This window comes from Papaver somniferum, chromosome 4, assembly GCF_003573695.1.
Source record: "Papaver somniferum cultivar HN1 chromosome 4, ASM357369v1, whole genome shotgun sequence".
In the NCBI taxonomy this organism is placed as follows: Eukaryota; Viridiplantae; Streptophyta; class Magnoliopsida; order Ranunculales; family Papaveraceae; genus Papaver; species Papaver somniferum.
This window is the reverse complement of record NC_039361.1, coordinates 71125494-71153472: the sequence shown is the minus strand read 5'-3', so window position 1 is coordinate 71153472 and position 27979 is coordinate 71125494. Positions and strand designations below refer to the sequence as shown.

At 36.8% G+C, this 27979-nt stretch overlaps 1 protein-coding gene across 1 annotated transcript; it reads right to left on the bottom strand.

Annotated features, from left to right (window-relative positions):
- LOC113272672 lies at positions 1-27612 on the bottom strand. Its single transcript, XM_026522478.1, has 12 exons — positions 27039-27612; positions 24780-24830; positions 24317-24588; positions 7199-7330; positions 2563-2682; positions 2149-2235; positions 1889-2020; positions 1647-1767; positions 1358-1509; positions 1046-1186; positions 429-767; positions 1-306 (listed from the first exon to the last, which is right to left on the bottom strand). Exons 1-12 carry the CDS (start codon positions 27610-27612, stop codon positions 220-222), a joined length of 2208 nt encoding a protein of 735 aa, XP_026378263.1. The 3' UTR covers positions 1-219.
- Positions 27613-27979: the final 367 nt, after the last annotated feature.

Genomic DNA, 27979 nt, shown 5'->3' with positions numbered 1-27979 from the left:
ATGATAAACTGAGAAAGGAGATAAATGGCTGACATTTTACATACTAATGTATTCTAATGTTACAAGCTAGACCACCTTCAAAAAAATTACAAGCTAGACCACCTTCAAAAAAAATTAAGAGCCCAAGTTCAAGCACTTCGACCTCTCCAGCTGTAACCAAATTTCTGTGTACCTTACAACCTGCAGGGCTAGGTCCAAAATTGCAGGTCCATTGAGCCATTATGTGTTTGTAAATGACTTCAGTTGATCATATGAAAGCTGCAATCTGTGTCTTTCTTCGAGATTCATGTTAAGTTCATTCGATGACTGCATTTACAAATAACCATTCTTTCAGTAACATTCAAAAGGTTGCCGTTGTTATAAACATCAAATGCAAATTTATAATGCTGGAGACACCTGTGTATTATCATACCCAATTTAGGGCTTACCTGTAGAGAGAGCAAGTTCTGCAAAACATATGTCATCTCTGCCTTACATGAAGACAGGGCTCGCCTGAGTTTCACATCCCCACGCATAAATATAAGAATAGAAGTGATTGCACTTATCCTGTTTGCCCGGTCAAATACAGGTTCATTGCATTGATGTGAAGGATCCAAGGGCTTTGCTTCAGCTATTAAGGATCCCATCAAGTTCAAGACAAGACTTAAAAGTCTGCCACTCCTATCAAACAGGAAAAAGCAAGGTACAAAATAATATTGGCATATCCGCATCTGATCTTTGTCATTAGACTCATCGTAATCGATGTCATCATTATCTTCTGGAATATACTGCAAAATATGAAGCATCTAGGATATGAGAATCAGATATTCATTCTTTCTTTGGCAAAATATGAACAGAAGGTAGTTGAAAGAAAAGAGAAGAATAGAGGAGATACCGACGTAATTTTATAAGTAATGAAGGTTTATATCATCACTGATGAACCAGAATGATAGAAAAAGAGAAAATATTTTCTTTTTAGAGTGCAAATAACATGTGAAGAGGCAAATGCAATCAGGAAATTTAGAGAACAATAAATTGAGAAATTGAACGAAGACAGGATACTTACGGAAGCAGCATCAAGCAGGTATTGCAACAGAGAGTTGGCTAAATTGCTAATACTCTGCTCAGGGAGTATTGTTGGTTTGGAATCCAGTAGAACTAGTAATCTGAGCATGGCACGCTTGTTGTCTAACAGTGGGTTTAGAGACTGTAGGTCAAACAGCGACCGCGTGAGAGAGTAATCCAATATTTTTTTACAGGACATACTGAGAAAAGCAGTACTAACACACATGCTCTCTGTTCCGATCGATCGGAATCGGATTCATACAGATTGAAAAGAAAGAAAAAAAAAAAGGTGAAAAAAGAGTTTACTCCTCACCAACTCAGAGACCATTATCCTCTGTAGCATCTGCAGAATTGTAGCATCATCACCTATGTGAGACAAGCAAGAACACACAACGTCTGTCACAGCCTTAACTGTTTGATAATGGGAAGCGCTCTTCTTGTTGTTTGTGGCACATTCTGAATTTTCTGCCAAGTTCAGATTAACTTGTCAAAATGGATGCAAGAAGAGAATCAAAGGACATCTGTCAGCTCATGCATCCATTTTCTCCATGGGAAGATGATATGCTTTCAACTTATGTTAATTAATATGTGCTGATTAGTACCTTCAGCTTGAGGAGTACTGTAGAACTCTGTTAATGATTTTTGTAAGTTATCGTACCCCGAAGCAAGGGATGGGTTTATTGGAGCACATTGTCCTAGACGAAGAAGAAAAAGCAAAATAACCTACAAGTAGCATGTTCGTTTTAATGTTAATAAAAAGATACAGCTTTTCATAAAACATCATGGAACTAAGAAAAAACTATCCTTTTCAATATTAGCATTGAGGGCAGATCCGAATGCGCACCTTAGAAGATGAAGGGTGTCCATCACCTAACTGGACCAGCAAATGAGGAAGCTCTTGAATCCAACTAATCTGAAAGTCTAATATCTCCGATTCACTTGTATCTGCAAATAGTGCAGAGGTGTCCCTGTTTGACTTGAAGAAAAGAACAGTGCAGAGGTTTAGGGCATTGCATGAAATGGACATGAAAAAAATGTGATGTACAGATGATTAAAGATGACTATACAAATATGACATCAGAACCAAAGGAAGCAAGCACTTACAGGAAGTAACAGTTCTTCGATCGCATTTACACAAGCAACATTGAGTGCAGAATTTGGTTTGCAACCTTTGAATGTGTTAGTAAACGCCTGCAGACAAAATAGTATAAAAAAAAATGTTCTCAGAGGACAACATTATAAGCGCCCTTACGTTAAAAGAAGGACAAACTGAACGGTCATAAAAATGTAACTGCAGCATTGATACTTGAATCTAGAAATCATTTAAGGGTTCCGACAATGTTAGACAAATAAACTTTATTAATAAGACAAAGTCACATCCTTGATCTGGAAAATGATGAGTGACCCCAAAAATTAGTGTGTTTGAAATTGCTCAACAAAGGAAACGAGGAAAAAAAAAAGGAACAAATGGAAGAGCAGAAAAGATAATAACAGAAAACAGAAGAAAGAAAATCAAACCTGTAGAAGGCGAAATTTCCAATCGCTTTGCACTCGTGATACTAGTCGTGGAATGAATGGAAGCAGCAAAACTGTATTATTTTCCCAGATGGACCCACTAGAGCGCGTACTACAACAAATCTGGAAAGTGAAAAATACTAGAAACACCCTATTATATGGGTTCAATATTTTGAAGCCCCACCAAATGGATCATATATTGTCAACTCCATACTTTCAGAAAATGATATTGCTAGGCCCAAAGAATCAAATTTTCTTCAGATCTGGCCCATAATTAATTAATACGAATTTTAATAATACCAAGAATACCCTTTAGTATTTATTCAAGAGTAATATCATAATACATTTTCATTTTTCTATTTTCTTTCTCTCTCATCTTGATCTCTCTCTCTGCTGTAGAAAAATAGTTTATAGGGTTTCTGAGATTCATCTTTATCTCTATCAGGGTAAATTATTGTCATTGATGGCGACGATGGAGATCACAAATCCACCACCAGGAGAAGGAGGAGTATCAGTTTCAGTAGAAAAAATAAATCCACGAAACAGATTCGAATTAATAGATCCGCAGATTCAACATGAATTCATCAAAAATCTAAGTATGAGTATCATCTTCTATTAATGCATTTCGCTTTCATTTCTTGGTTTGTTAAGACTCTCTCATACGCTGTATTTGTCTCCTTGGACAGTGAAGAAAAAAAATCAAAGCTCTTGTGGAGCCGCAGAGGAATAGTCAAATGAAAATGAATTGCATATATCTGTCAGGGATTTTTTTCCAGATTCGTAATATGATTTTAATCTTTATTTTTGATTTCAGATTTGTAAACAGCTTTGATTAGAAACATTTTTACTATTTCAAATGATATTATTTGATGAACTCGTAACCGGAGTTTACATCTGTTTACATTGGTTTTTAGATGAAAATCTTGAAAACATATTACAAAAATTTGCTAGGTTTCTTTATTGAGAATCAATCAATCTCTTTATCTTAATTCTCGACTGAAATTTTGTTTTCAGATTTGATATCAACGAATCGTTATCTTATTAATGCTATAGATTACGTAGCTTATGCTGATGAGATTAAAGAAGGGCTAAAACGTTGTGTTGTCCAATTCTACAGCAATCTAGTGAATGATAATTTTTGTTACAGTATGTGTAACCTGAGGTTACACATATATATCATGTTGTATTTTTAGCATGGAATTTGTATTTTTCAGTTTGTTTTTTGTTTTTTATGAATTTACTGTGAGTTTTTTGTTTGATACTGAGAAAAGGATGAAGAAAAAATCTTGTTTCAGAAGAACAACTTTAAATTGATGATGTAGACATGCTGTTTTTTTGTTACAGTATGTGTAACTTGAGGTTACACATATATATCCTGTTGTATTTTTAGCATGGAATTTGTATTTTTCTGTTTGTTTTTTGTTTTTTATGAATTTACTGTGAGTTTTTTGTTTGATACTGTGAAAAGGATGAAGAAAAAATCTTGTTTCAGAAGAACAACTTTAAATTGATGATGTAGACATGCTGTTTTTTTTTTGTTACAGTATGTGTGACTTGAGGTTACACATATATATCTTGTTGTATTTTTAGCATGGAATTTGTATTTTTCTATTTGTTTCTTATTTTTTTTGAATTTTTTGTGAGTTTTTTGTTTGATACCGAGAAGAGGATGAAGAAACAATCTTGTTTTGGAAGAACAACTTTAAATTGATGATGTAGACATGTTGTTTTTTGTTACAGTATGTTTAACTTGAGGTTACACGTATATATCATGTTGTATTTTTAGCATGGAATTTGTATTTTTCTCTTTGTTTCTTGTTTTTTGTGAATTTTTTGTGAGTTTTTTGTTTAATACTGAGAAGAGGATGAAGAAACAATGTTGTTTCAGAAGAACACCTTCAAATTGATGATGTAGTCATGTTGTTTTTTGTTACAGTATGTGTAACTTGAGGTTACACATATATATCCAGTTGTATTTTTAGCATGGAATTTTTATTTTTCTGTTTGTCTCTTGTTTTTTGTGAATTTTTTGTGAGTTTTTTGTTTTATACTGAGAAGAGGATGAAGAAACAATGTTGTTTCAGAAGAACAACTTCAAATTGATAATGTAGTCATGCTGTTTTTTGTTACAGTATGTGTAACTTGAGGTTACACGTATATATCCAGTTTTATTTTTAGCATGTGTAACTTGAAGTTACACATATATATCCTGTTGCATGTGTATTTGTAAATAGTTGTAGCATTTGTATCTTTAAGACACATTTGTATCTATTGCTTTCTGCATATGATATATTTCTCCTGTTGAGTATGTTGATGACTCATTTTATGTTTAGCTTGTCGGAAGCTATTGGTTATTAAGTTGTGGTGGTGTTGATGGTGGAGGTGCAGGTTTTGGAGGAGGATGAGGAAGCAGTGGTGGTGGTACTGGATCATATTTGGAGGATAATTTGTATTTGGAGTTAGTGGTGGTGTTTTGGTATGAAGCTGAGAGGTTTGGTATGGATGTTAGAGCTGTATTAGACACTGTAAGTTGGATCTACTTTACATTATGCTTGTCTTAGTGGTGGTGTTTTGGTATGGATGTGTTAGACATTGTAATTTGGATCTACTTTACATTCTGCTTGTCTTAGTGATGGTGTTTTGGTATGGATGTGTCATTTTTAGTTACACATGCTAATTACATGTGTAACTTCTAGTTACACAATCTAAATAGATGTGTAATTTCTAGTTACATATGCTAATTAGATGTGTAACCTTTACTTACACATACTTTGCTTTAGGTAACTTACGCTTGCAAGTTCATGATAAATGGCATATTTCATATGCAGGTGTAACTCCTAGTTACATAAGCCAGATGCATGTGTATCTCCTAGTTACACATGTTATATGCATGTGTAACTCTCAGTTACACAATTCAGATGCATCTAATCAGATGCTTGTGAAACTGAATATACACTGTTGTATGTACTGTTCATTTTAATCTTATAAATACTGATTGTTTGTTGTTATATTTTAGGTTTCAGATAACTTCTTAAAAGCTAATTGCTTAAATGTGGTAATGGTCTCGCTGGAGCTGGAGTTGACGCTGAATACACAAGTCAGATGCATGTGTAACTCTCAATTACACTAGATAGACACATATGTAACTCTCAATTACACTAGACAGATGTGTGTGTAAATTCTAGTTACACATGCTAAGAAATTGTTGTAAATGAATATTAAAGTAATACATGTATTTCTTTTGTGTTTTCTTTTTGATGTTTATTTTCTACATATATATATACAAGTGTAACTTTGCATTACACATATCATAAGATGTGTAACTTCTGGTTACACATGCCATATGCATGTGTAACTTCTGTTTACACCTTCACACTGTATTTTAATAATTTCGGGCCTAGATTTAATAATTTTGGGCCTAGATTTAAATTTTATTTAATTATGGGCTTGACAATATGCATAAGGGTATCAAGGTCTTTTAAAAACTCGGGGCCTAGATTTAAACTTTTTTTAATTAAGGGCCTCATATTATGGGTTATCCATGGGTTGGGTCTGAGCCTAATTTCCCCATCTGGAAATAGAGAACAGTTGCTAGTTAAAATAATTACGGCAATGCTATGGTAAAATGTATCCTGATTTCCACAAATATTCAAGGAACACGTGAAACATGAACGGGGAACCCAGCCGTAAAAATATCAAATCAACAAGCTTATCAAATAATTCTGAATCAAACACTAAAATCTATGCTTCTCAGCAATCACTTTGGAAAGGCTATGGTTGCAGCTAGGGTTTTGATATAACAAACTTTGACCAGTAAAAACAAGTCCCACTACTCTGAATCAAAGTTCTTTCATGAGAAAAAATAATCATTCATAATTGCTTTCGCTGTAATACAATTCTTTATTCAGGTATGTAATCAAGAGTAATTAATTTCTCTTCCATCCACAAATTATTCATAGATAAAAAACTATCGAAGTCCATGGGCCCTAACTAATCTTGAAAACCGGGTTACAAGGATTGGACTCAGGTGAAGCAGAGGAGGTGTGGTCATATTAGACTCATCACAAATTAATAGATAAAAACTAAATAACTATCCAAGTCCACGGGCACTAACTAATCTTGAAAACCGAGATACAAGGATTGGACTAGAGTGAAGCAGAGGTGTGGTCATATTAGACTCATAACAAATTATTTACCTGCTCTGATACCGTATTAAAGTTCATGGGCATGGCTAATCTTGAATACTGGCTTACAACGATAGAACTGCCCAAGGCTTATTAACTGCAGGATCTTAAGCTGCCCATCCAATGTGAGGCTATTATCAGCAATAACTGACACCTACGAAACTTTCGACCTTTCAAAACTTAAGTACATACAGGCAGCTCAAATGAGGAATATCCTAATAAGGTTGTTCAAGTAGATAACAAGACTATGTTCAGCTAAATTGTATAGAAACCTAAGACCGCCAACATAATTAATGGGGAAGCAAAACATCAAAACCGGGGATGCCTCCCATCAAGCTAAAACAAGAAGGCTTCCTCTAAATCGACTTGCGAAGCTAAAAATAACACATGGTAGTAAAGCTTTAAATAATTACAACATTTGAGAGAGATTACGGAAAAAATAGAAAGCAGCAAACCTGTGCAGACAAAGCATTTTCTATGAACAATAGGAACCTTCCACCCAAAATTGCAAGAGGATCGACGGCTTCACTTATGCGCATAAGGATTTCAGCTATCCCAACGTTCCACACATAATATATCTCATCATCCTACAAAATAGAGGCAGATTAAGCACCAATGACCCAACAAATGCGCTAATGGTTGTGTAGTACACGCAACATTACTAATCCAGCAATCCACATAATAGAGATATCTCGGCTTTAAATATGACTGATCATGGATCATCTTATTGATAGGGAAAACAAATTATGATACAAAAGCATCCACTTTCGGTTACAAGAGCGAGATCCAATTTTTAAAATAAATAAATAAATAATTCATGTAGACCAAAAATAATTCAGGACCATTCTGAAGGTACATTGGAAGTGGGTGTCATTCTCCAGGTAAAAGAGTGCATGATCGACGCGCTTAAATTCCTTAATCAAATAAGCCTAGAATGTCCATATCAGTCTTAAGACAATCACGACCACGCAATTTGGCCGGCTAATTCAACAAGCTTAGCATGTTCCTAGAGGAACTAGGCAAACTCCATGGTGTCCGACGGCGGTCCCATTATCATACCAGCCGATCGGAATCCTTTAGTTCACCCATAACATCTCTGATCGCTATCCAGACCAGGATGGTTGCGTTGTCGAAAAAGAAGCTCAAACGAGCTAAGACCGACCATAACGGTCTCAAAACCATCGCATCCACCCAACTTATCCGGCCTAGTTGGACGGTTTATTTCTTCTTTCAAACGATCAAAGAGGTACCATTATGATCACAGGCGACTCACCTCCATCCCTGGCCGGTCGAATTACACACATCAATCTAGGAGCGCGTCAAACCGCTTGCCCGAAGTAGGGTGATCGCGCGTTTTTTATACCCCTATATTGAGTCAGCGGCATTATACAACTGTCGCAAATCGATCACGATCATCCATCTTCGCTAGCCTAGTCGGATGACCTAGATCTAATTTCAGGCGGTTAATGAGATACTGGCATGCTCATCGATAACCCATCTTTATGTATACCTAATCGACTTGTCCAAATCAGCGGCAAACACCCCAAATTGTTTGGTCAAAGGTAGGTTGGCCACACGGCCTTAAAACCTAAAATTTAATCAACGACAGTGTACAACTGTCGGGAATCATCTCGTTTGTCCAACTTCGCTATCCTAATCGGACGGCCTAGATTTAATCAGGCGTCCAAACAGGATGACACCGTGATCACCGGCTACCCCTATTCCATGAGGTACGATCATCCAAGCCGCAGCTTGCCCATACGAACCCAAACGATCGCCTAAAGGCGGCTGGTCGCGATGCTTACACTTAATTCAATAATTCAACGACATCCATTAACTGCTGCAAATCATCTCAGCCACTCAACTTGGCTAGCCAGTTTAACCATTCAGATCTAATCTAAACCGACCGATAGGATGCTAGAATGGCTACCAACCGCCATTCTCTCATAGGGACCGACCGGCCAACCCCTGGGATGCACGCGTAGCTCCTACCAACTCCTTGAAAAAGGCCGGTCACGCTCCTTTTAACACATTAAGCTCCGCGACTAACTTAGACGAGCTCTAAAACAACGATGCTTCATGAACATCGATTATTTTGATTTTCTTGTTTAAAAGCGATGCTTTATATACATCAATTATAGACGATGTTTGATTAATATTGATTCCACGAACACTTTATTTATTATTTGACTTAAAAGCACTATGTGCTGTTTTAAGCGGCAAGTCTCGTGATCCACTCGACAGCTTGTTGTATATATTCGAGGCATCAAACAATGTCACAAACTGGGGGATGCTCACTAGGGTATTAGTCTGGTGGTTTACATCGTGCGGCGTGCAACGCGCCCATTACGAGAAAGTGTCAGGAAAGGAGGACGGTTAATAGAAGTAGAGGAGTATTGGGAGTAAGGATGACTCCTCCCCCATGATGGAGACGCGATTGTCGCCACTTTTACACAATCCCCACTTCTCCACTACTTAACTTCCTCCATTTCCTACGTGATCAGGGTGCACTCAATCATGACTTGTATAAACGGGTTTTAACCTATTTCGACAAAAACAAGTGTGATCAACACAAGTATCCAGAAAACACCAAGAACTGATAGCTTACGTTCTGCAAGCCAGTTCCACTTTCTGATACAAGTCATAAAACAGCCAGACCTTCATAATTTAACATTCTGATCTCAGACACCTTCTTCGCTTCCCTCCCTAAGATCAACTCTTCTCCTTCACTTTGTGACCGAATTGAATCTGGAACGACCATTTCTTGGTTTAGGCCAGAGTCTTACAGATTGATCTCTCGAATCTAAAAGTACTCCTGTGCAGTACGTTTTTTTAGGGTTTGAATTCGTTTTTCACCAACACACTCAAATTTACCAAAAACAGCAGAATCAGTTTTTACCCCAAAATACCTTGGTTACAAAGCATTCAATATTCACCGTTAGATAAAAACCTGATTCAACCAAGCTAATATCTTTCAACCGTTAGATCGAACTTAGCTTGTTACACACAAATGAAATGTACCCTCATTTAGGTTTATGTAACCGTACCTAAACGTGTACACCATGTTGAATCAATAATAGTTAATCGAAGTTAGCCATATGATTACTCTCATATCAACCTTGTTCATCTTAACCATAACTAGTTCAAATGACTCAAGTGAAACTAGTTAAAGTTTGTTGAATTGTTATATTCTCATAGAAGTATACAAGAACACAATTGAAGAAAAATCGGTTTGATTCACTCGAATCAGTTCATGAACATTATAGCTACGGTTTGCAAATATTGCATTCCTTATTATATAAATGTTTAAGTTCATGTACACAACCGATTTTAGAAAGTAACCAACTCAAGTATGCAAACGGGTACGCATACTTAAGTAGCTGGACCGAGTTTGGTTACGCCAGTACGCGTACGGGTGCGCATACCAATTCACACTTCCAAACTCCGGCAGAAATTCACGGACGTGAAACTTCCACCAGTACTATGCTTACGGGTACGCATACTTACCCATATATCCAACAACCGCCAGTACGCGTACGGGTACGCATACTTCAGGTTCCCGGTTTTGGACTTATACACAAATGTGAGAACATACTATGTTTATATCCAAACATGGTCACTTGATTCTAAATTCTTTATTTTAATCATTGAAACTTTCTTAGAGGATGACAATAGCCGTTTTCACACACTATTAGCATCAAAGCAATTTTCAAGTTATTGAAATAATCATAAGGAAACATTCCAAGCCTACATCAAATGATTGTATCACACAAACCATGTAAGATGTTACTCGGAAATTTTCACATGATCATATTCTGACTTTCGTCAAGAATATAAGATGAACTTGGTCGAAGCGAAAGCTTGCCAACACATATTTCGAGAAATATGTAAGCGAGTTAAACTCAGCTTGAAATCTCAAATGTGTATAATAGAAAACTATATTGTAACACGACTTATGTCTCAATGTAGGAGATAGAGTAGAAATAGACTTTCCAAGTGATAGATGAGTTTCAGTCTCTACATACCTTTTGTTGATGAAGTTCCACAAGCTCCCCTTAGTAGTTCTTCGTCTTTAAATGATGAACACCGTGAAGTATAATGCTCAACTACACAATCTATGTCCTAGTCCGAGACATCTATAAATAGGCTAGAAATCAAGTATTATGGTTTTGATCACTAACATTGACAAACATGCTTGAGATATCAACGCATGCGAGTTCGACCGAGCAATTCTCTAACAATCTCCCCCTTTGTCAATTTTAGTGACAAAACTACCAATACATATGGATTACTAAATAAATAAAAACTTTGTAGCTTCTCATCCAAATGCTTGATCTCCTTGGAATCTTAAACAAGGCTCGAAATCTTCGTCACTTCCAAGTACTCCATGATTCTAAACGTGTTCAACTCAGCATCAAAGTTGTTAAAGATCCATAGGGATAACAATGAGAAAACAAGTGCTCTCAATTATTATTATACGGTGTCATAGTATTACTACACATCATCAATGTTCAATTGTATCACAACTTTGACAACAATACTATGGTGATATGTATCACTCCCCCTTAATCAATACTTCATCTCAACATGAAAACCACTCCCCTTACATAATGATCCGTAAACCATATGTATTTGTAGTATGAAACTACACATTAATTCTCTTCCTTTTTGTCAATATAAATTGGCAAAGGTATGAAAACTAGTGGGATCCTCATGAAATTTTTATAGAGATACTTCATGACCAAAAGAGAATAACATACCAACTTATTTAGATTCACTCATAAAGCCGAAGCTAAATGCATTTATCAAGGAGTTTACAAAGATACAAGATAACCCCTATAATATTCCTCGGCCGCACTCCCCACAAAGATTTGGAAATTAAGCACAACTTCAAAAAGAACTCTTCCCTATAAAATGTCATTCCCGAAAGAACAACAAATGCGACCTTTCTTTTACAAGAAAAGAAGGATTTCTTTGGACATAATCAAATCACATGAAAACATGAATTTGTATCCAAAAATCTCAATTGAATCAACCATAAAAATGATCAATCCAATTGGCCATGCTCGACATATGAAAACTTACGGAGCAACAGAGTATATACACAAATATGTGGATCGGAGATAGACCAATACTGTGGAATAAGCAAGGATTCATTCTATTTTTCATCACTATTTGGACAACAACACATAATAGACTTAATCCTTGTAAACAAAAGTTCATCCTTTCTTCCATCAATATTTGCATAATGACATAAAAGTCTTAACTTTTGTTTGTCAAAAGTTCATTCTATCTTTTATCAATACTTTCATACCAACATATAATAGAGATAACTTTTGAACAAATATGGGAAAGTCAAGGTTTACGGACGTAAACGACATATCCCATAACAAATTGCAATATATGAAACCATAAAGATTAATATTGCAAAAATCATCTTTCAAATAACTTAGAATTTAAATAAATAAATCTAAAAACATTGAAGATGATAACGTTGGATATAGCTATGTGTCCTCACAATAATGGCTATTCCAAACCCTAGTAATCCTTCTAAAAAACACAAGAAATAAATTCTCATAAGAAGTTTCCTAGACATTGAGACCTCTAAGGAATTCTTTATCGTCTCCGAACTCCTTGTCGTCAACAGCCATGGGAACATATGGTTCGTGAAGATAGGAGTTAATTCCAACAAACCTTCTAGGCTGATGATTTCGAACCAGGTCCTTCTGAATTTCAAGATTTATAATAATGATAACCTTTATTTGTTGAATCTCCTTTCTTGTTTCCTTCAACTCATCAAGAACACCAGAAAATTTTTGAGAATTTGAAGGAACAACTTTTGGCTTCCTCACATTCCTTCTTTTTTCTTTTCAAAGTTGGAGGTAAAGGAGATCTTTATTTTTCCTTCATGATTAATGGCTTAACAATCATATTAACATATTTTTCCATCAGAAGACATGATGCTTGAAGTATCCATAAGTTTATGGGTTTGTGAGAGAAAATCACAATTTAAGCTCAACAAGCAGTCTTAAGATAAAAAAAAGTTTCAGAAAAGGAAAAAAGAATGTAGGGTCACGGAACCTTTAAACACATAGGTTCACGCATGCACAACTCACAACCCTAAAGAGGGTAGAATTGTCGAGAATAACCCTCTTTTATTGACTAAACAGGAAAGTCCCTTCCAATATCAATTAGATATGAAAGGATGAAAGAGTTCCAATCTTGCAAAATACAGCAAAGCTAAGAAGATAAAAACACGATGAATAAAAACATTTTTCTTTTCCTAAAGCCTGAGGTGTGCGCAATCTTGTCTCTTTTTAATCAGGCACATGAGGCAAGATGCATTAAATAACACAATCAAGTTGTGTTGCGGTGAACAACAACTTGTCCACCATAATCCTTTTGGAAGGAATTCATAGAACCCTGTCTATCAAATTGTCTAGACCATACTTTCTTTTCTATTGGTCTAGTCTTATCCTTGGAAACTAACTTCTTCGAAGAAGATAAAATATTACATACCTCAGCGATTTTTTGAACAACTCTGAGCTTGTTTGCTAATCGCTTCGCTCTTCGTTAAAGTTTGTCGACATATCTCATTTTGTGTTTGTACTTGAAACACTTTGACAGTTCATGACCTTTGAGTGAACAATAAGAGCATGTCAACATACAAGATGGTTAAGACGCCCTAGATGTGCAAGATTCTAAGCACATAGTAACTTGAAAAATTAGACAGAGAGTTTCCAACAGAAAGGTCAACTTTTTATTCCAGATTGGTTGAGTTTTCATCTGAAAGAATATCAAGATTGATGTATGTATTGTTACAGTTATAAAAATTAATATCTTCACAGAGAAGTGCAACACTTGATTTTTCGTCTTCATTAGAATCATAGTGATCAGACATTTCATCAAGAGTTGCAGCAAGACCTTTGTTCCCAGTGTATTTTATGCGGTTCAGACACTTATTTGCAAAAATTACCAAAACCTTTACACTTAAAGCACTAAGAATCCTCGTCCTCAGTCTCGTCAACATCCTTGTTTTTAGGAGGGACGCGATTGTGAGGTTCAACTGATGACCTGGGTTTATCTCTGGAAAACCGTTTACTTCTCTTCAATAGAAGATCTATAAACTGTCTTGTGATCAAAGAGACTGACTTGTCAATATCTTCATCTAAAGAATCAGCCTTAGAAAGATCATCCTCAGAGAAACAAACACTTTTACTTTTTTCAAGTAATTTAGTGTTCTTTTGTGCTTTGAAAGCAACATCCTTTCCGATTTTGGATGTATGCTCATGATCAAAGATATTTAACTTCCCAACCAACATATTTATGGAGATAGCATCAAGGTTATTTCCCTCAACTATGGCATGCTTCTTAGAATCATATCTAGATGACAGCGATCAGAGAATTTTCATCACAATGTCCTTTTCAGGAATAGTCTTACCCAATGTGAAAGATGCATTAACAATTTCAGACACTGTGTGATTAAACTCATCAAATGAATCTTCATCTGCCATACAAAGGTTTTCCCAATCAGAATTTAGGTTTTTAAGCCTGGCTTCCTTTTCACTAGTATTCCCTTCAAAAATACGTTTTCTGAGATATCCAAAGCATCTTTAAACCGAGTGCACGTAGTCATATGGTGTTGAAAATATGGGGTAATGGCATGTATGATAGCATTCAAACCGTAGGAATTTTTCTTTGCAGCAACAATCTCAACAGCATCATATGCACCAATATCCTTTGGAACGGTCGCATCTCCTACTGCAACAACGGGAGCATCATAGCCATTAAATACATAAACCCATGATTGAAAATCACGCGCTTGAAGAAACACAAGCATAGCAATTTTCCACCATAAATAATTACAGCCATCGAAGACTGGTGGTATGTTTATAGAGATAATACTTCTGTCCATATCAGATCGCTACAAACACAGACTTATAAGGTCTTTAATGTGTTTGCCTTCTCTAATACCAATTGAAAATGCGGGGGTCTAACAACCACACCCAACAATTCGTTTGGCAATCTGAGAGGACTTACTCCAATATACTTTCTAGAGAATCAACTAGACAGTCAGACTCAATCTAGAGAAAGTATATCAAAGAGTTTATATCTCTATATCTCAATTCAATCTGCAATCAGCAAATAGAAATTTGCGAGCCCGATTGAATATAAGAGAGAAGTAACTTGAACGGTACCAAAGATCAATGTTCAAGGATCAATCGATTTCAATCAACACCAAAGGTTAGTTTTTCCAATTTATCGATTCAACACACAACCTGTGATATTTCAATTATATAACAAAATATAATGCGGAAAAGAAATAACACATACACCAGAATTTTTTTAACGAGTAAAACCGCAAATGCAGAAAAACCCGGACCTAGTCCAGTTTGAACACCACACTGTATTAAGCCGCTGCGGACACTATCCTACTACCAATGAACATCGGACTGGACTATAGTTGAACCCTAATCAATATCACACTGATTCAAGGTACATTTGCGCTCCTTATGCCTCTGATCCCAACAGGATATACGCACTTGATTCCCTTAGCTGATCTCACCCACAACTAAGAGTTGTTAAGACCCAAAGTCGAAGACTTGATAAATAAATCTGCCTCACACAGAAAAGTTTATTGAAATAGATAAATCTGTCTCCCATAGAAATACCTACGAGTTTTTGTTTCGTCTTTTGATAAATCAAGGTGAACAGGAACCAATTGATAAATCGGACTTATATTCCTGAAGAACAACCTAGTATTATCAATCACCTCACAATAATCTAAATCATATGATGGTGAAACTAGATATTGTGGAATCACAAACGATGAGATGAAGGTGTTTGTGATTACTTTTAGAGAAGATAGTACTCAAACGATAGAATCTGGCAAGATCAGAACACGCAACTACAAAGAAAATAGTTGGGTCTGGCTTCACAATCCCAATGAAGTCTTTGAAGTCGTTAACCTACGGGGTCTCGATAGAAAACTAAGGTTAAAGGAGAATCGACTCTAGTTGATGCAACTAGTAACACACAATAGGTGTGCGTATTAGGTTTCCCAGTTGTTAGAGTTCTCCTTTATATAGGTTTCAAATCAGGGTTTGCAATCTAAGTTACCTTGGTAACAAAGCATTCAATATTCACCGCTAGATGAAAAACCTTATTCAACCAAGCTAATATCTTTCAACCGTTAGATCGAACTTATCTTGTTACACACAATGAAATGTATCCTCGTTTAGGTTTATGTAACCGAACCTAAACGTGTACACCATGTTGACTCAATAATAGTTAACCGAAGTTAGCCATATGATTACTCTCATATCAACCTTATTCATCTTAACCATAACTAGTTCAAATGACTCAAATGAAACTAGTTAAAGAGTCGTTCAATTGCTATATTCTCGTATAATTATACAAGAACACAATTGAAGCAAAATCAGTTTGATTCACTCGAACCAATTCATGAACATTATAGCCACGGTTTGCAAAGATTGGATTCCTTATTATATAAATGTTTAAGTTCATGTACACAGCCGATTTTAGAAAGTAACCAACTAAAGTATGCAAACGGGTACGCATGCTTAAGTAGCCGGACCGAGTTTGGTTACGCCAGTACGCGTACGGGTGTGCATACCAATTCACACTTCCAAACTCCAGCAGAAATTCACGAACGTAAAACTTCCACCAGTATGCATACGGGTACGCATACTTGCCCAGATATCCAACAACCGTCACTCTGCGTACGGGTACGCATACTTCATATTCGTGGTTTTGGACTTATACACAAATGTGATAACACACTATGTTTATATCCAAACATGGTCACTTTATTCTACACTCTTTGTTTCAAATACTGAAACTTTCTTAGAGGACGACAATAGCCGTTTTCACACACTATTAGCATCAAAGCAATTTTCAAGTTATTGAAATAATCATGACGAAACATTCCAAGCCTACATCAAATGATTGTATCACGGATACCATGTAAGATGTTACTCGGCAATTTTCACATGATCATATTCTGAATTTCGTCAAGAATATAAGATGAACTTGGTCGAAGCGAAAGCTTGCCAACACATATTTCGAGAAATATGTAAGCGAGTTAAACTCAGCTCGAAATCTCAAATGTGTATAATACAAAACTATATCGTAACACGACTTATGTCTCTATATAGGAGATATAGTAGAAATAGACTTTCCAAGTGATAGATGAGTTTTAGTCTCCACATACCTTTTGTTGATGAAGTTCCACAAGCTCCCCTTGGTAGTTCTTCGTCTTCAAATGATGAACGCCGTGAAGTCTAATGCTCAACTACACAATTTATGTCCTAGTCCGAGACATCTATAAATAGGCTAGAAATGAAGACTTATAGTTTTTATCACTAACATTGAAAAACATGCTTGAGATAGCAACGCATGCGAGTTCGACCGAGCAGTGCTCTAATATTTACGACTCAAATCCCATTTCTGCACATTGGTGGGAAATGGAAGATTGAAGACTTGTGTTGGATAGGGTTGGTTGGGAATTGGCGGAAAACGGTTATGAGACCGAACCCTATTTACTCAGAGGTCATTTTAGGTACTCGCATCCTTACGTTGTACACCCGGATACCGTTGAAGTTCCTCCACAAGCAGAACCTCCCTCCACAACTCCGTCTGAAAGTACTGTACCTGGACTACAAAAGATCCCTACGTTGCTGGTACGTACTTCTTGTTCACTTCTTATTCTTTTAATCTATATCTATGAACTTATGTAAGTCTACATACTAAGTACATATTGAAACAAAAACGTCAGCGGATAGGAAAATTGGCAAAGTTATTTAAGAACATAACAAGAAAGGAGATGTGTTGACCCTGAAAGAAATGGAGAAAGTCGAGAAAAATATAGACAAAATTGAAGATCCAAATGCAGTAGACCTTTGGGGCGAAAGGAAGAAGAGGGTACACAAGAAGCCAAGGACCGATTGATCGAGTGTTTCTTCTATGGTATTAGTTAGGTCTTGAACAATCTATTGTTGTTTTATGTTTGTTTGTGTGTCTTGAACAATGTTAAACATGTGTTTGTTTGTGTGTCTTGCTAAACTCTTTGCTTGTTTTTCTTAATGTTTGATTTTTTTTTCTGTTTGGAACATCTTAACTTTGGAGATGGTTTTTTTAAATAATCTAGTGTTGTTATTTGATTTATCATGTTGATAAACCAGTGTCAAATTACCTCTTTGCCGGCATACATTTAGAATGCCGACACTCTGAACTTTCAAGAATACAGAAATTTCAGAGTTTTTATGACAGTACGAGCATGGTCGAAAATGTTAAAAACAACGCCGACACTTTGAATTTTTAAAATCACAAAAATTACAGAGTTCCGGCATTGAAGTTTTTTTTAACTACCATGCTGGTAGTCTGCATTTTCCATGCGAAAAATATTTTTATCAGAGTACCGGCACGCTTTGTAATTTTATTTTAATGTCGGAATGTTTACTAATTTCTCTGTAACCCCGCCACTGTTTCAAAAGTTTAATTCTACTCCGGCCCTGCTTACGGCGTTGTAGTATTGCAACAAATCATGCCGGCATTAGCATAAAAATATGATTCATTGTTTACAACTCACACTTCCAAAAAAACAAAATGTTGCATATCAGTGAACCACATATATCCAAATTACTCATCATCGCTTCCACACGTATGAATTTGCATCTTCTCTTGGAGAGGTTTTATTGATAAGGCCAACGCATCCCAAAATTGGTGATTCTCCCCATACAATGCCAACCATTACTTGCAGAGATTGGGATCTATATCCTTGTTTTTAGTCATCCCACAAACCGGTGGCAATGGACAATTATCCTTGAGTTTCAGAATAATGAAATGATTCTCGTCCACGAACGCCAAAACAACTCTTCTCTTCTTAAGAGATCCTTCGCATTTTTGCCACTTTGGTGTAAATGTTGCTTGTACGGCGGAGGTAAAATAATGAACAACAAAATTAAATGTATCCGCCACTAGATGACCACACACCGGCATTCTCATCCAATATCGAGCGGGAAGGAACTTCATCTCCTGCTCGGGCCCTAACACTTGAGCATACATACTTTCAAAACCTTCTCCTTCACCAAGCAATTGATCATAAAATCTCTTCTTTTTCACAAGCTGTTCGGCCATCCTCTTTCTAGCGTATCGGCATGGTTTCATCCCTTTACTAACCTTCGTCTCAAAGATTCCTAATTGTTCGGTCACGACATAATAGCCACAATTTCTATCTCCATCGACATCATCTGTATATACAATATACTTGCGAATAACCTCGGGAAGTTGCTCTACATAAGACTCTATTTTAGCATGGTAACTTCTAGTGGTCCTACCTGTTTTCGCATCCTTATACATATTTATATTACCATCTTTTATCTTTAATATCTCCAATCCATCCTATGCAAACTCTAGACTATCAATGGATTCAATATGTGATGGGAGTGCTTACTTCCTTGGCCTACCCCTTCGCCTTGGAACCGAAACTACATCAACTTTTATCGTGTCTACGGAGTTGTCACCATCGTGTTGTTGTTGCCTAAACATGGGTCGCTTACCTTTGCTATCACTTATCTTTGGTATGGCTTCAGAATTTCACCTTGATGTGCTTGACTTAATGTAGGTACCTTCGTTGGCCTTCCCCTTTTCTTTGCAACCTCCGCTCCATCAACTATGAGTGTGGCTTCGGAATACTCACCTTGTTGTTCTTTGTCAATCGATATGGGTACCTTCCTCGGTCTACCCCTTTTCTTTGTAACCTCCGCTACATCGACTCTAGGTGTGGATACGGAATCCGTCGTTTGTTATTGACTTGATAGCGGTTCTTTCCTCGGCCTACCCTTTTGTTTGGAACCAGCGCTTCCGCGAACCTTGCTTCCGAAATCTCACATCCGGTTGGATCTCGTTTCTTACTTTCCTCGATTTCACATTCACGTTGACTCATTTCTTCCAATTCTTTCCTTTGTTTTCTCCTTGACGTTTTGGTTTGTGGTCTACCGAGAGGATCTTCCTTTGTTGCCTCTTCACTTTGTGATTTTCATGGGCGTGTAATTAGCCTTAGTTGGCTCAATAGGACTTGTCGGCTAGCCGAGTTTCCACGTGAGTAAGCTTAGAATAATTCCTTTGCTTTGTTCATATCCCATGGTGATTTTCTGGGAGCTTACATAGGTGGAGGGGCGAAAGATAGTTGCTTCCAAAACAGATCAATAACCTCAATACGTATCACTTCTTCATACTTCACAAGCATATAACGACACAGAATCCCTAATGAAGACATGTCGGGACAAATACACACATCACCCGGTTTGTCGTAGTTTATCTCCTTTTGCATTTCTCTCATCATATGTTTTATTGCCCAATGATAGACGTTGAATTCTATTCATCAGAGCAACTTACCATATTGAAAATATGAAGTCGTCCTTTCCATTGAGCTTTTATCAAAAGCCTTCTTGATCCTATCGATATCACTCTTAAAGTATTGCTCCATTGCCTCGGTGACCGTAACCACGTTTCCTTGCCGGACTCGATGAGATCTTTAAATCTCCCATGAGCGGACTCCGTTATACTAGTTGCTTCATTGTCGTAGTGTCTATACCGGTTTTTCCATGCACACACAAATTTTTCCTTCAACTTACCCAATCATTGATTCCGACAATACGAGACGGCAGTTGGATAAACTTCGTTCCAATTGGCAATAAACTTGTCCAAATTCTTTTCGTACGTATCCTTGGTAAGAGACCATTAAACTTTCTCCAAATCACTTAGAAATTCCAACCACTTTTTATAATTTTCCTCATGTTCTTTGTCCACTCGATCGTTGATCTTGCCTCTTTCATATTCTTCTTCTTCGGGTGATAGTTTGTTCTTGCGAACGTCTTCCTCTAGTTGAACAATCATTCTCTTCTTAATATCCGCCTTAGTGGGTTCAAACAAGCCATAACAAGATTTTATCACATTATTATGTATATGATATGTATATAGAAAATTTTGTGCATCCAGGAAGACGTCGGATATTGCATTCATTAATGCGTCATCTTGATCAGTTATTATGACCCTCGAAAGATGATTTTCCCGGAAAAATAATTTCAATTGTCGTAATGCCCAATTATAATTATAATCCTTCTCGTTTTCCATTAAACACCAATCCAATGTGAATGATACCTTGTCCGATGTTTGCCCTACTATTTTGAACAACGACATATTATATTTGTTTGTCTTGTAGGTGCAATCCATCATAAGAACACCACAACATGTGTGAGCCAATTTTGCAAGAAAATGATGCGAAATGAATATTTGAAGAGGCTTGTTGTCCGGACCTCTTTTAATGATACGCGTGTAGTTGTGATCCCAAACTATCTTCTCAAATTCTTGAATAACGCTCCTCCGTTCCCATTCCACCCTTCTAATACTTGCTTGTGCGTTGTAAATTGTACTTAGAGAAAGACACGTTCATCCGATCCTTTTCCTTGAAGCCTCTGAGAATTTGTCTCGGTTTGATAAATGCTTTGGTCAAGCTCTTTACATCCTCCATTTCATGAGGTTTTAGCTTCGCAACTAGGGAGTGACCAACAAAATCTTCCGTATTCGGGTGGTTATGACGGCCGAACCACACCGTACAATCCCATTCATTGTCCTTGTCTCTTAAATAGAATACGAGCTTAAAGGGGCAATTTTCCTTCCTCAAACGAGTCTTGTATACCCTATTAGTCTTCTTTGGATATACATAACCCTTTATCCTGTGGCTATTCTTCTCCTTGTATACCCCACTTCTCTCGCAAGCCATCCCAAAACGGAACTTTGAACCTTGGGTATTCTTCACCAACACACACATGTTCTTAAGAGCCGTCTCTTTAGCCCAAGAAATTGCTTCCTCTTTAGATTTTATTCCCTACGTAAGGACAACAATGGGAGATTATAAGGTTCATTACAAGCAATCCATTAGTAAAATTCAAGATACTAGGTGGAAAGTATTCTTTGGTAACATAGTGGAGACATTTTATAGTATTCCAACGTATCCCGACCAGGCGGTCTTGTATTTGTTGGATCAATATATGTCACAGCCTAAGGATCGAATGAAAAGAAAATAAATTAGTTCCAAAATACTATGCCGGATCAGGGTTCCGGCATGCTCGACCAAGGTTCTGGCATGGTCGAACTGAAACGAAACTGCGGTTCCAAAACTGAAATGCTTCTGGCATATACATTGCATTGGACATCAACGCTGGAAACATAGGTGTCGGCATGCTCGTTATCTATGGTTCCACGCCGGTACAATGCGCCGGCGTTACCGATATTTAACAAACCATGCCGGTATATATCTTTGGAAGACACCGACTTCTGTATGTTTTCTCGGAGGTACCGGTATGGTAACGTTAAAATTGAACCGTGTCGGTACCATATTCCGTAAAATATTTCGTGGTAGGTAAAAAGCAACTTTTGTACCGGTATAGTTTTTTGGTTGAATACTATGCCGGCTTGAATTTCAAAATGGGGGATATCGAGTGGCCGGCATGGATAGGGCTGAACATGGTTTCGGTTTTTCGCTGGAACCGGACCAAACCAGACCAATTAGGAAGAAACCAAACCGAACCATTTACTAATGGATTGGTTACGGTGTAGAAAGTGGAAAACAGATAGTGTTGGTTTTGGTTTGGTTTGACCTCTAAAACCGAACCAAAAACCATTAGAAAACCGATTAATTTTTAAACTTAGTTTCTACCGTTAATTTACAAGTAGTAGATTCTACCCATTGATTTAGAGGATAAATAGAAACCCTAAATCTAATATTTCATTATGATACTCTCCCTCTTTCTCTTTCTCCTTCTCTCAGTCGCCTCCCTTCTCCACCCCCAACTACAGCCGTTGTTACTCGACTTTTTGCTTCCCGTCTTCCTTCTTTTTTATTTGTCAATAACTAAATTAAGATATATTATATATCTTCTTTTGATCTCTAGAATTAGAGCAAGCTTTAACTATTCTTGATATTTTTTGTATTTTTTTTGTCTGTAAATTTGTGTAAACCAATAGTATCAGCAACTACGATTTTTTTATCTGTAAATTTGTGTTTTTTTTTTTTTTTTGGTTTGACATAATTATTGGTTAACCAAAAACCACTGGGACAAACCGAAACCAACTGGAACCATTTGGAAACCAAACCAATGGTTAATGGATTGGTTTGGTTTAGATTTTTAGAAACCAATAGTATTGGTTTCGGTTTTGGTTTGGCTAGAAACCGAACCAAAACCGACCATGAACAGCCCTAGGCATGGATGTAGTATGAATACCATGCCGGTGTAGCTGCTTCCGACATTGTATTCATACCACGTCTATGCCGGCACGGAGCTTTTTCAACTGCAAAAATGGTGGATTCAGAAAAAAAATCAAATTTTCAATCTCTTAGCAGCTTTACCTGAGTATTGGGGATGCTCGTATGTTATGCTAGTTTACTTTCTTACGTAGGTTCTTCAAAAAACTCTCCATGCTCATAAAAATCATCATTCAAGGGTGTTGGTTCAACAAAAAATTGCAATCGTGAATTGTGGTCATTAGCAAAAGATTGAAGATATGCCCTTTGTTGTAGTTGAGCTAAAGATTAAGCAGCAGCAATTCTCTCTTTACAATCATCCTCCATTTTCATCAAAAAAAGTTTCATCTCAAATATTTTTTCCCTCCTACTCTCACCTCACTCACCCAAATACAAATAAAAAACACACTAATCATTTAACAAATACTTAAAATTTTTCCTAATTATAATTAAACACTGAACCTGATTAATAAGGGGTAGATTAGGAATTACATAAAATACTTAGACAAGGGGTGATCCTGATTTGATATTTAAATCCAGTTTTTGTTAGTTTTAATATCCCCCAATAGCTCGTTCTATAAACGGAAAATGGGTCATTTGTCCAAATATTTTTAAAACACGGTTCTAATGGACGAGTAAAAATTAGTATGGGTAAAATGGACACAAAAAAAATAGCAAGGATGAAACCGGATTCATCCTGGCTTAAACTTAAAAAATAGCGAGGATGAAACTGGATGCATCCTGTGTAAATTAAAAATAAAAAAAAGTATTTGAAAATGGGCAGGATGAAACTGTTTACTTCCTGGTTATTTTTACATTTTTGTCCATTTAAACAGTATCAAAATCTAGATGTCTTTTTCACCCAGAAATTGTTGATTTTGGTCTTTTTAAACAATTTTGTGTTCTATAAATACCATAACTATTGATGTGTTAATAAAATCCACCAAAGATTAGTAAATGTAATCTCACAACAAATGGAGGTTATAAATCACACGACCGCCGGATGTTTTTGGTTATCAACTGCAACGCCATTACAGCGTGAAGTAATTCATCTTCAGCCGGGGGTTTCCAAAAGCATTCAACAACAGAAGCCTGCTTGACCCAGCCAAACTCAACTCAACTCTGAAGTAGTTCAAGACCCTCGCATCACTTGGATGCATATGCTTTCTCCATGCAAACTCATAACTGCAAAAGGAGCACATTTCCTAACAAGTTCTCTTACAGACTTCACCGAGAAAAAGCTTACCTGATCTACTATCCATGCTCTTGTGTTATGCCCACCTACACTCTTAGGTAAAGATTTATACCCACAGATTCCCGTAATGGCTTGCACTGCATCAGGAATAACCCATTCCCTGCCAACAATGGTATCACAGACTCTAGAGCAGGATAGATTCCTAGAAGAATTATGAATACCTGCCAATTCAGCCATACTCAAATCAGAACACCAGTTGTCAAAAAATAAAGAAGTATTAGCCCCATTACCAACCAAACACTTGATGTTCTGATCAACATTTTCTGCAATCCAGCGAATATCCAGGAAGGTAGTGGATCAGTTCTCCATTCCGTTTCAAATACTTGGCACGTAAAATTTTTGCCCAAATCTTGTCTGAATGTCGGATCTTCCAAGAGACGAAGTTCCATGAGTAGCTTCATGTCGTTATTCTCGACCTGTTGCATCAGCAGTTCTATATGGAAAAAACCCTTACCATGTGCATTTGGGGATGAAGGGATCTTTCCCCATTTAGGTGCACAAAAGGCTGGCGAACATGTACAGGAGCATGATTAAAACAAAAATTCAGCTTTTGGTCATGTCTTATTCCAAACAATGCTGATGACCTTACATTAGCCCCAACCAAAGAACAGAATAAGTGGAGCTGATAAAAGAATCCAAAAAGGATAATGCAATTCCACAATTGGAAGAGAGAACATGTTTAATCTCTTAAAAAAAGAAACGGGTTACAAGTTTTCCAGAATCCTAGTCATTAAACAATATCTAATAGCAGAACTGTCAAAATATAATCATGATAACTGCAGTAAACAACATAATTAACCATGGTCTTACTGAGTAAATAACTCAGCAGCCAAAAGTTATGCATCTCGACCATGAGCCGCAACACCAATTTGCGCAGTTTTAAACATATCTTAAAGCTGAAAACACGGAACAACCTAGGTGAGACGTGAAAATGACAGAGACATTTTCAGTTCCTAAGACTACAAATAAGTCTGCAACTAATCACATTAAATGTGTTCCAATCAAGCGTATAAATATCAGCTTCAAGTTTGAATGACAAGAGTTCTATGTGCAATTCCAGAGAGTAAAGCATTGTGATTGCTTTCATCCAGATAACTAATTAATATCTAAAGTATCAAAACTTGTTTGAGCACACTAGCAATTGCAATGTCTATCTATTCAGTCTAATCATAGTTCCTCAAGAAACAAATAAACAAACAGGTAAACAACACTTGAACAGAACTTAATAATTTGAATAGAACACTGAAATAGGACAACGAGAACTAAATAAAAAGAAGAAAAATTACATGGTTCTCAAGTAACTAATCAATGTGAAAAGAATCAAAACTTGTTTAAGCATACTAGCAATTGCAATTGCAATGTCTACATCTATTCAGTCTGCATAGTTTCTAGAAACAAATAAACTAACAGATAAACAACACTCAAATAAAACCTAATAATTTGAATAATAAACTGAAATAGAACGACGAAATTAAAAGAAAGCAGAAATAGTACATGGTTTTCTTCCCGTAAACACCCATCCTGCCGGTAGTTTGTTTTTGAGACATTCCAGAAAATCATCAGTACAATCAAATTCACTGGTTTCAGCTCCTTTAGGAATAAAGGTTTTCAGAGAAACGGTGTCATCCACTTGAGCATGCAGCTGATAATCCATGGATGCGCAATAAATATTGTCATCATCACCAATATCTCGGGTTAGGTTTTCATCCATCTTAGTTTGAAAAATCTCAGGATAGGAGCGGGAACACTCAACCACCTTGAGATGTTTCTCTTGCAAATTGTAGAATATAAGAGATTCCCCATTAAACCAATATAATAACACCTGATCACAGAAAGCCAATACACGTGTAGGAGGCATAGCAGCAAAAGTGTCAAAGTACCAACAGAGGGGAGGTTGTGATAAACCTTTCTGACCCTTAATCTGAACATCGAAAGTCTTCTCCCTGATCAAGCCGAGAGAGAGAAATTGTTGTTTCCTGTTTCTTCAGTGTTTCCTGTTTTATCCAATTGCATCTTTTCTTCAGCTTCTTCAGTAAGTTGTTTCCTTGTATACGTTTCTTCAACAAGTTGTTTCCTTTTTTTTTTTTTTTCTCACAATTACTCCTCTTCTTCTCTTTGATTGATCTTTTTTTTCAAAATTGCAGTTTCTTCATTAAGTTTCATTTTTTTTTCACAATTCCTCATCTTCTTCTCTTTGATTAATCTTTTTTGTTTCAAAATTGCTGTTTCTTCAACAAGTTGTTAATAAATCTTCTTCATCTTTTGTTTTTCTTCCCCCCCCCCCCACCCCAAAGATTACTCTTTCTATGGTGTTCGGTTGCTCAGATCGCTATCTAGGTCATAAAGAACTAAGACTTACTTATTTGGTACTCATATTATGGGCCCTTTCAATAACCGGTCCGTCCATTAAATAAGTATTAACGGAAGATCCTTTTTTTAAAACAATTAAACTTTTGGGTCCAAAAGTTAATTAGTATCAACGGAACGGAAGATCCTTTTTCAAAGATTTTTTTTTTACCTTAAATTATTTATTTAAAAATAGTATTTTTTTTTTAGTTAATCACTTTATTTCCATATTATTCTATTTTTTTATTTATTTATATTTTTTTACAAAAAATAGGTTGGTAACCTAGCAACAAGTTGGGCTCCAACACATTTTTGAATGATGTGTCTAATCTATGGCAAAGAGAACTGCCAATTTTATGATTGGCACCGCATCGAACAAGACAATTCCTCAATCGCTTTAGAAACACGACAGTATCTTCACTCAATTCACCTAAGGTTGTAAAAGCCAAAACCTGGAAGCCATGGCCATGTGATGCACATTGATCAAGGTATTTATGCATCTTTCGGGTAACAACAGCTAAGATAGCATGATCTGGGGTGAAAGAGCGAGTTCGAGCACTTGTAAAAGGGAAGACCCATGTGACGTCAAAGCAAACGTCTTTACCATCTATCCAGTAATAAACTAGAATATCCGCAGGTTTTTGGGTGTTTGTACTGTTGGAGAGAAATCCCAAAGAAACTTCCTTCCTTGCGGCAACTCCAGCCTTGTAGCACATGTCGGCAAACGCATCCCGAACCATATCATGTCGAAATTTGGGACCCACTTCCCTAACGCAATGGATTGCATGATCACCGTATATCCATGGCCTTGCACAGATGCTGCACGAACTCCCAGCTTCAAATAAAGGAATACCTAATCGATATTGGAGTACGACACTAAACTGTCTTGCTCCAACAGCTTGGTTTAAACCGGCAATAGGAATGGCCTTCAATAAATCCATAGCGTGTTTCTCCCTGTTGGGTTTCCACAAAACAGATTCTCTGTCAGTTAGATCAAAGCATGAGGGTAAATTTTCCTAAACAACATCATAGTATTTTGCTGCCAGGGACTTCATGAAATGGGGGGCAGCGTCGTTGATACTGAAGTTGGAGCCATTTGAACCACATGCTTGATTAAAGGTCGGTAGAGCTTGTTCAAAACACGGACTTGGATCGTTCGAGGATGCTAGTTGTAGGATACTGTGTTGCAGGTGTTGAGTTTGCAAATAGGAGGCCAAGTAACAATATTTTCCGGTGTCCTCCATTGTGTAAACACCAAAGACACCGTATTTAAAGGGTAAGGTGGCCAACCTCTGTTGCGCTGGGCCG

Coding starts and splice junctions, on each gene's coding strand:
- LOC113272672 (XM_026522478.1), bottom strand. CDS start 27,612: ATGGATTTATTGAAGGCCATTCCTATTGCCGGTTTAAACCAAGCTGTT. Junction 7,331..24,316: donor GAGCATGGATAGTAGATCAG/GTAAGCTTTTTC, acceptor TCTATTTTGTAG/GATGATGAGATATATTATGT. Junction 1,187..1,357: donor GGATAATGGTCTCTGAGTTG/GTGAGGAGTAAA, acceptor TTTGACCTACAG/TCTCTAAACCCACTGTTAGA.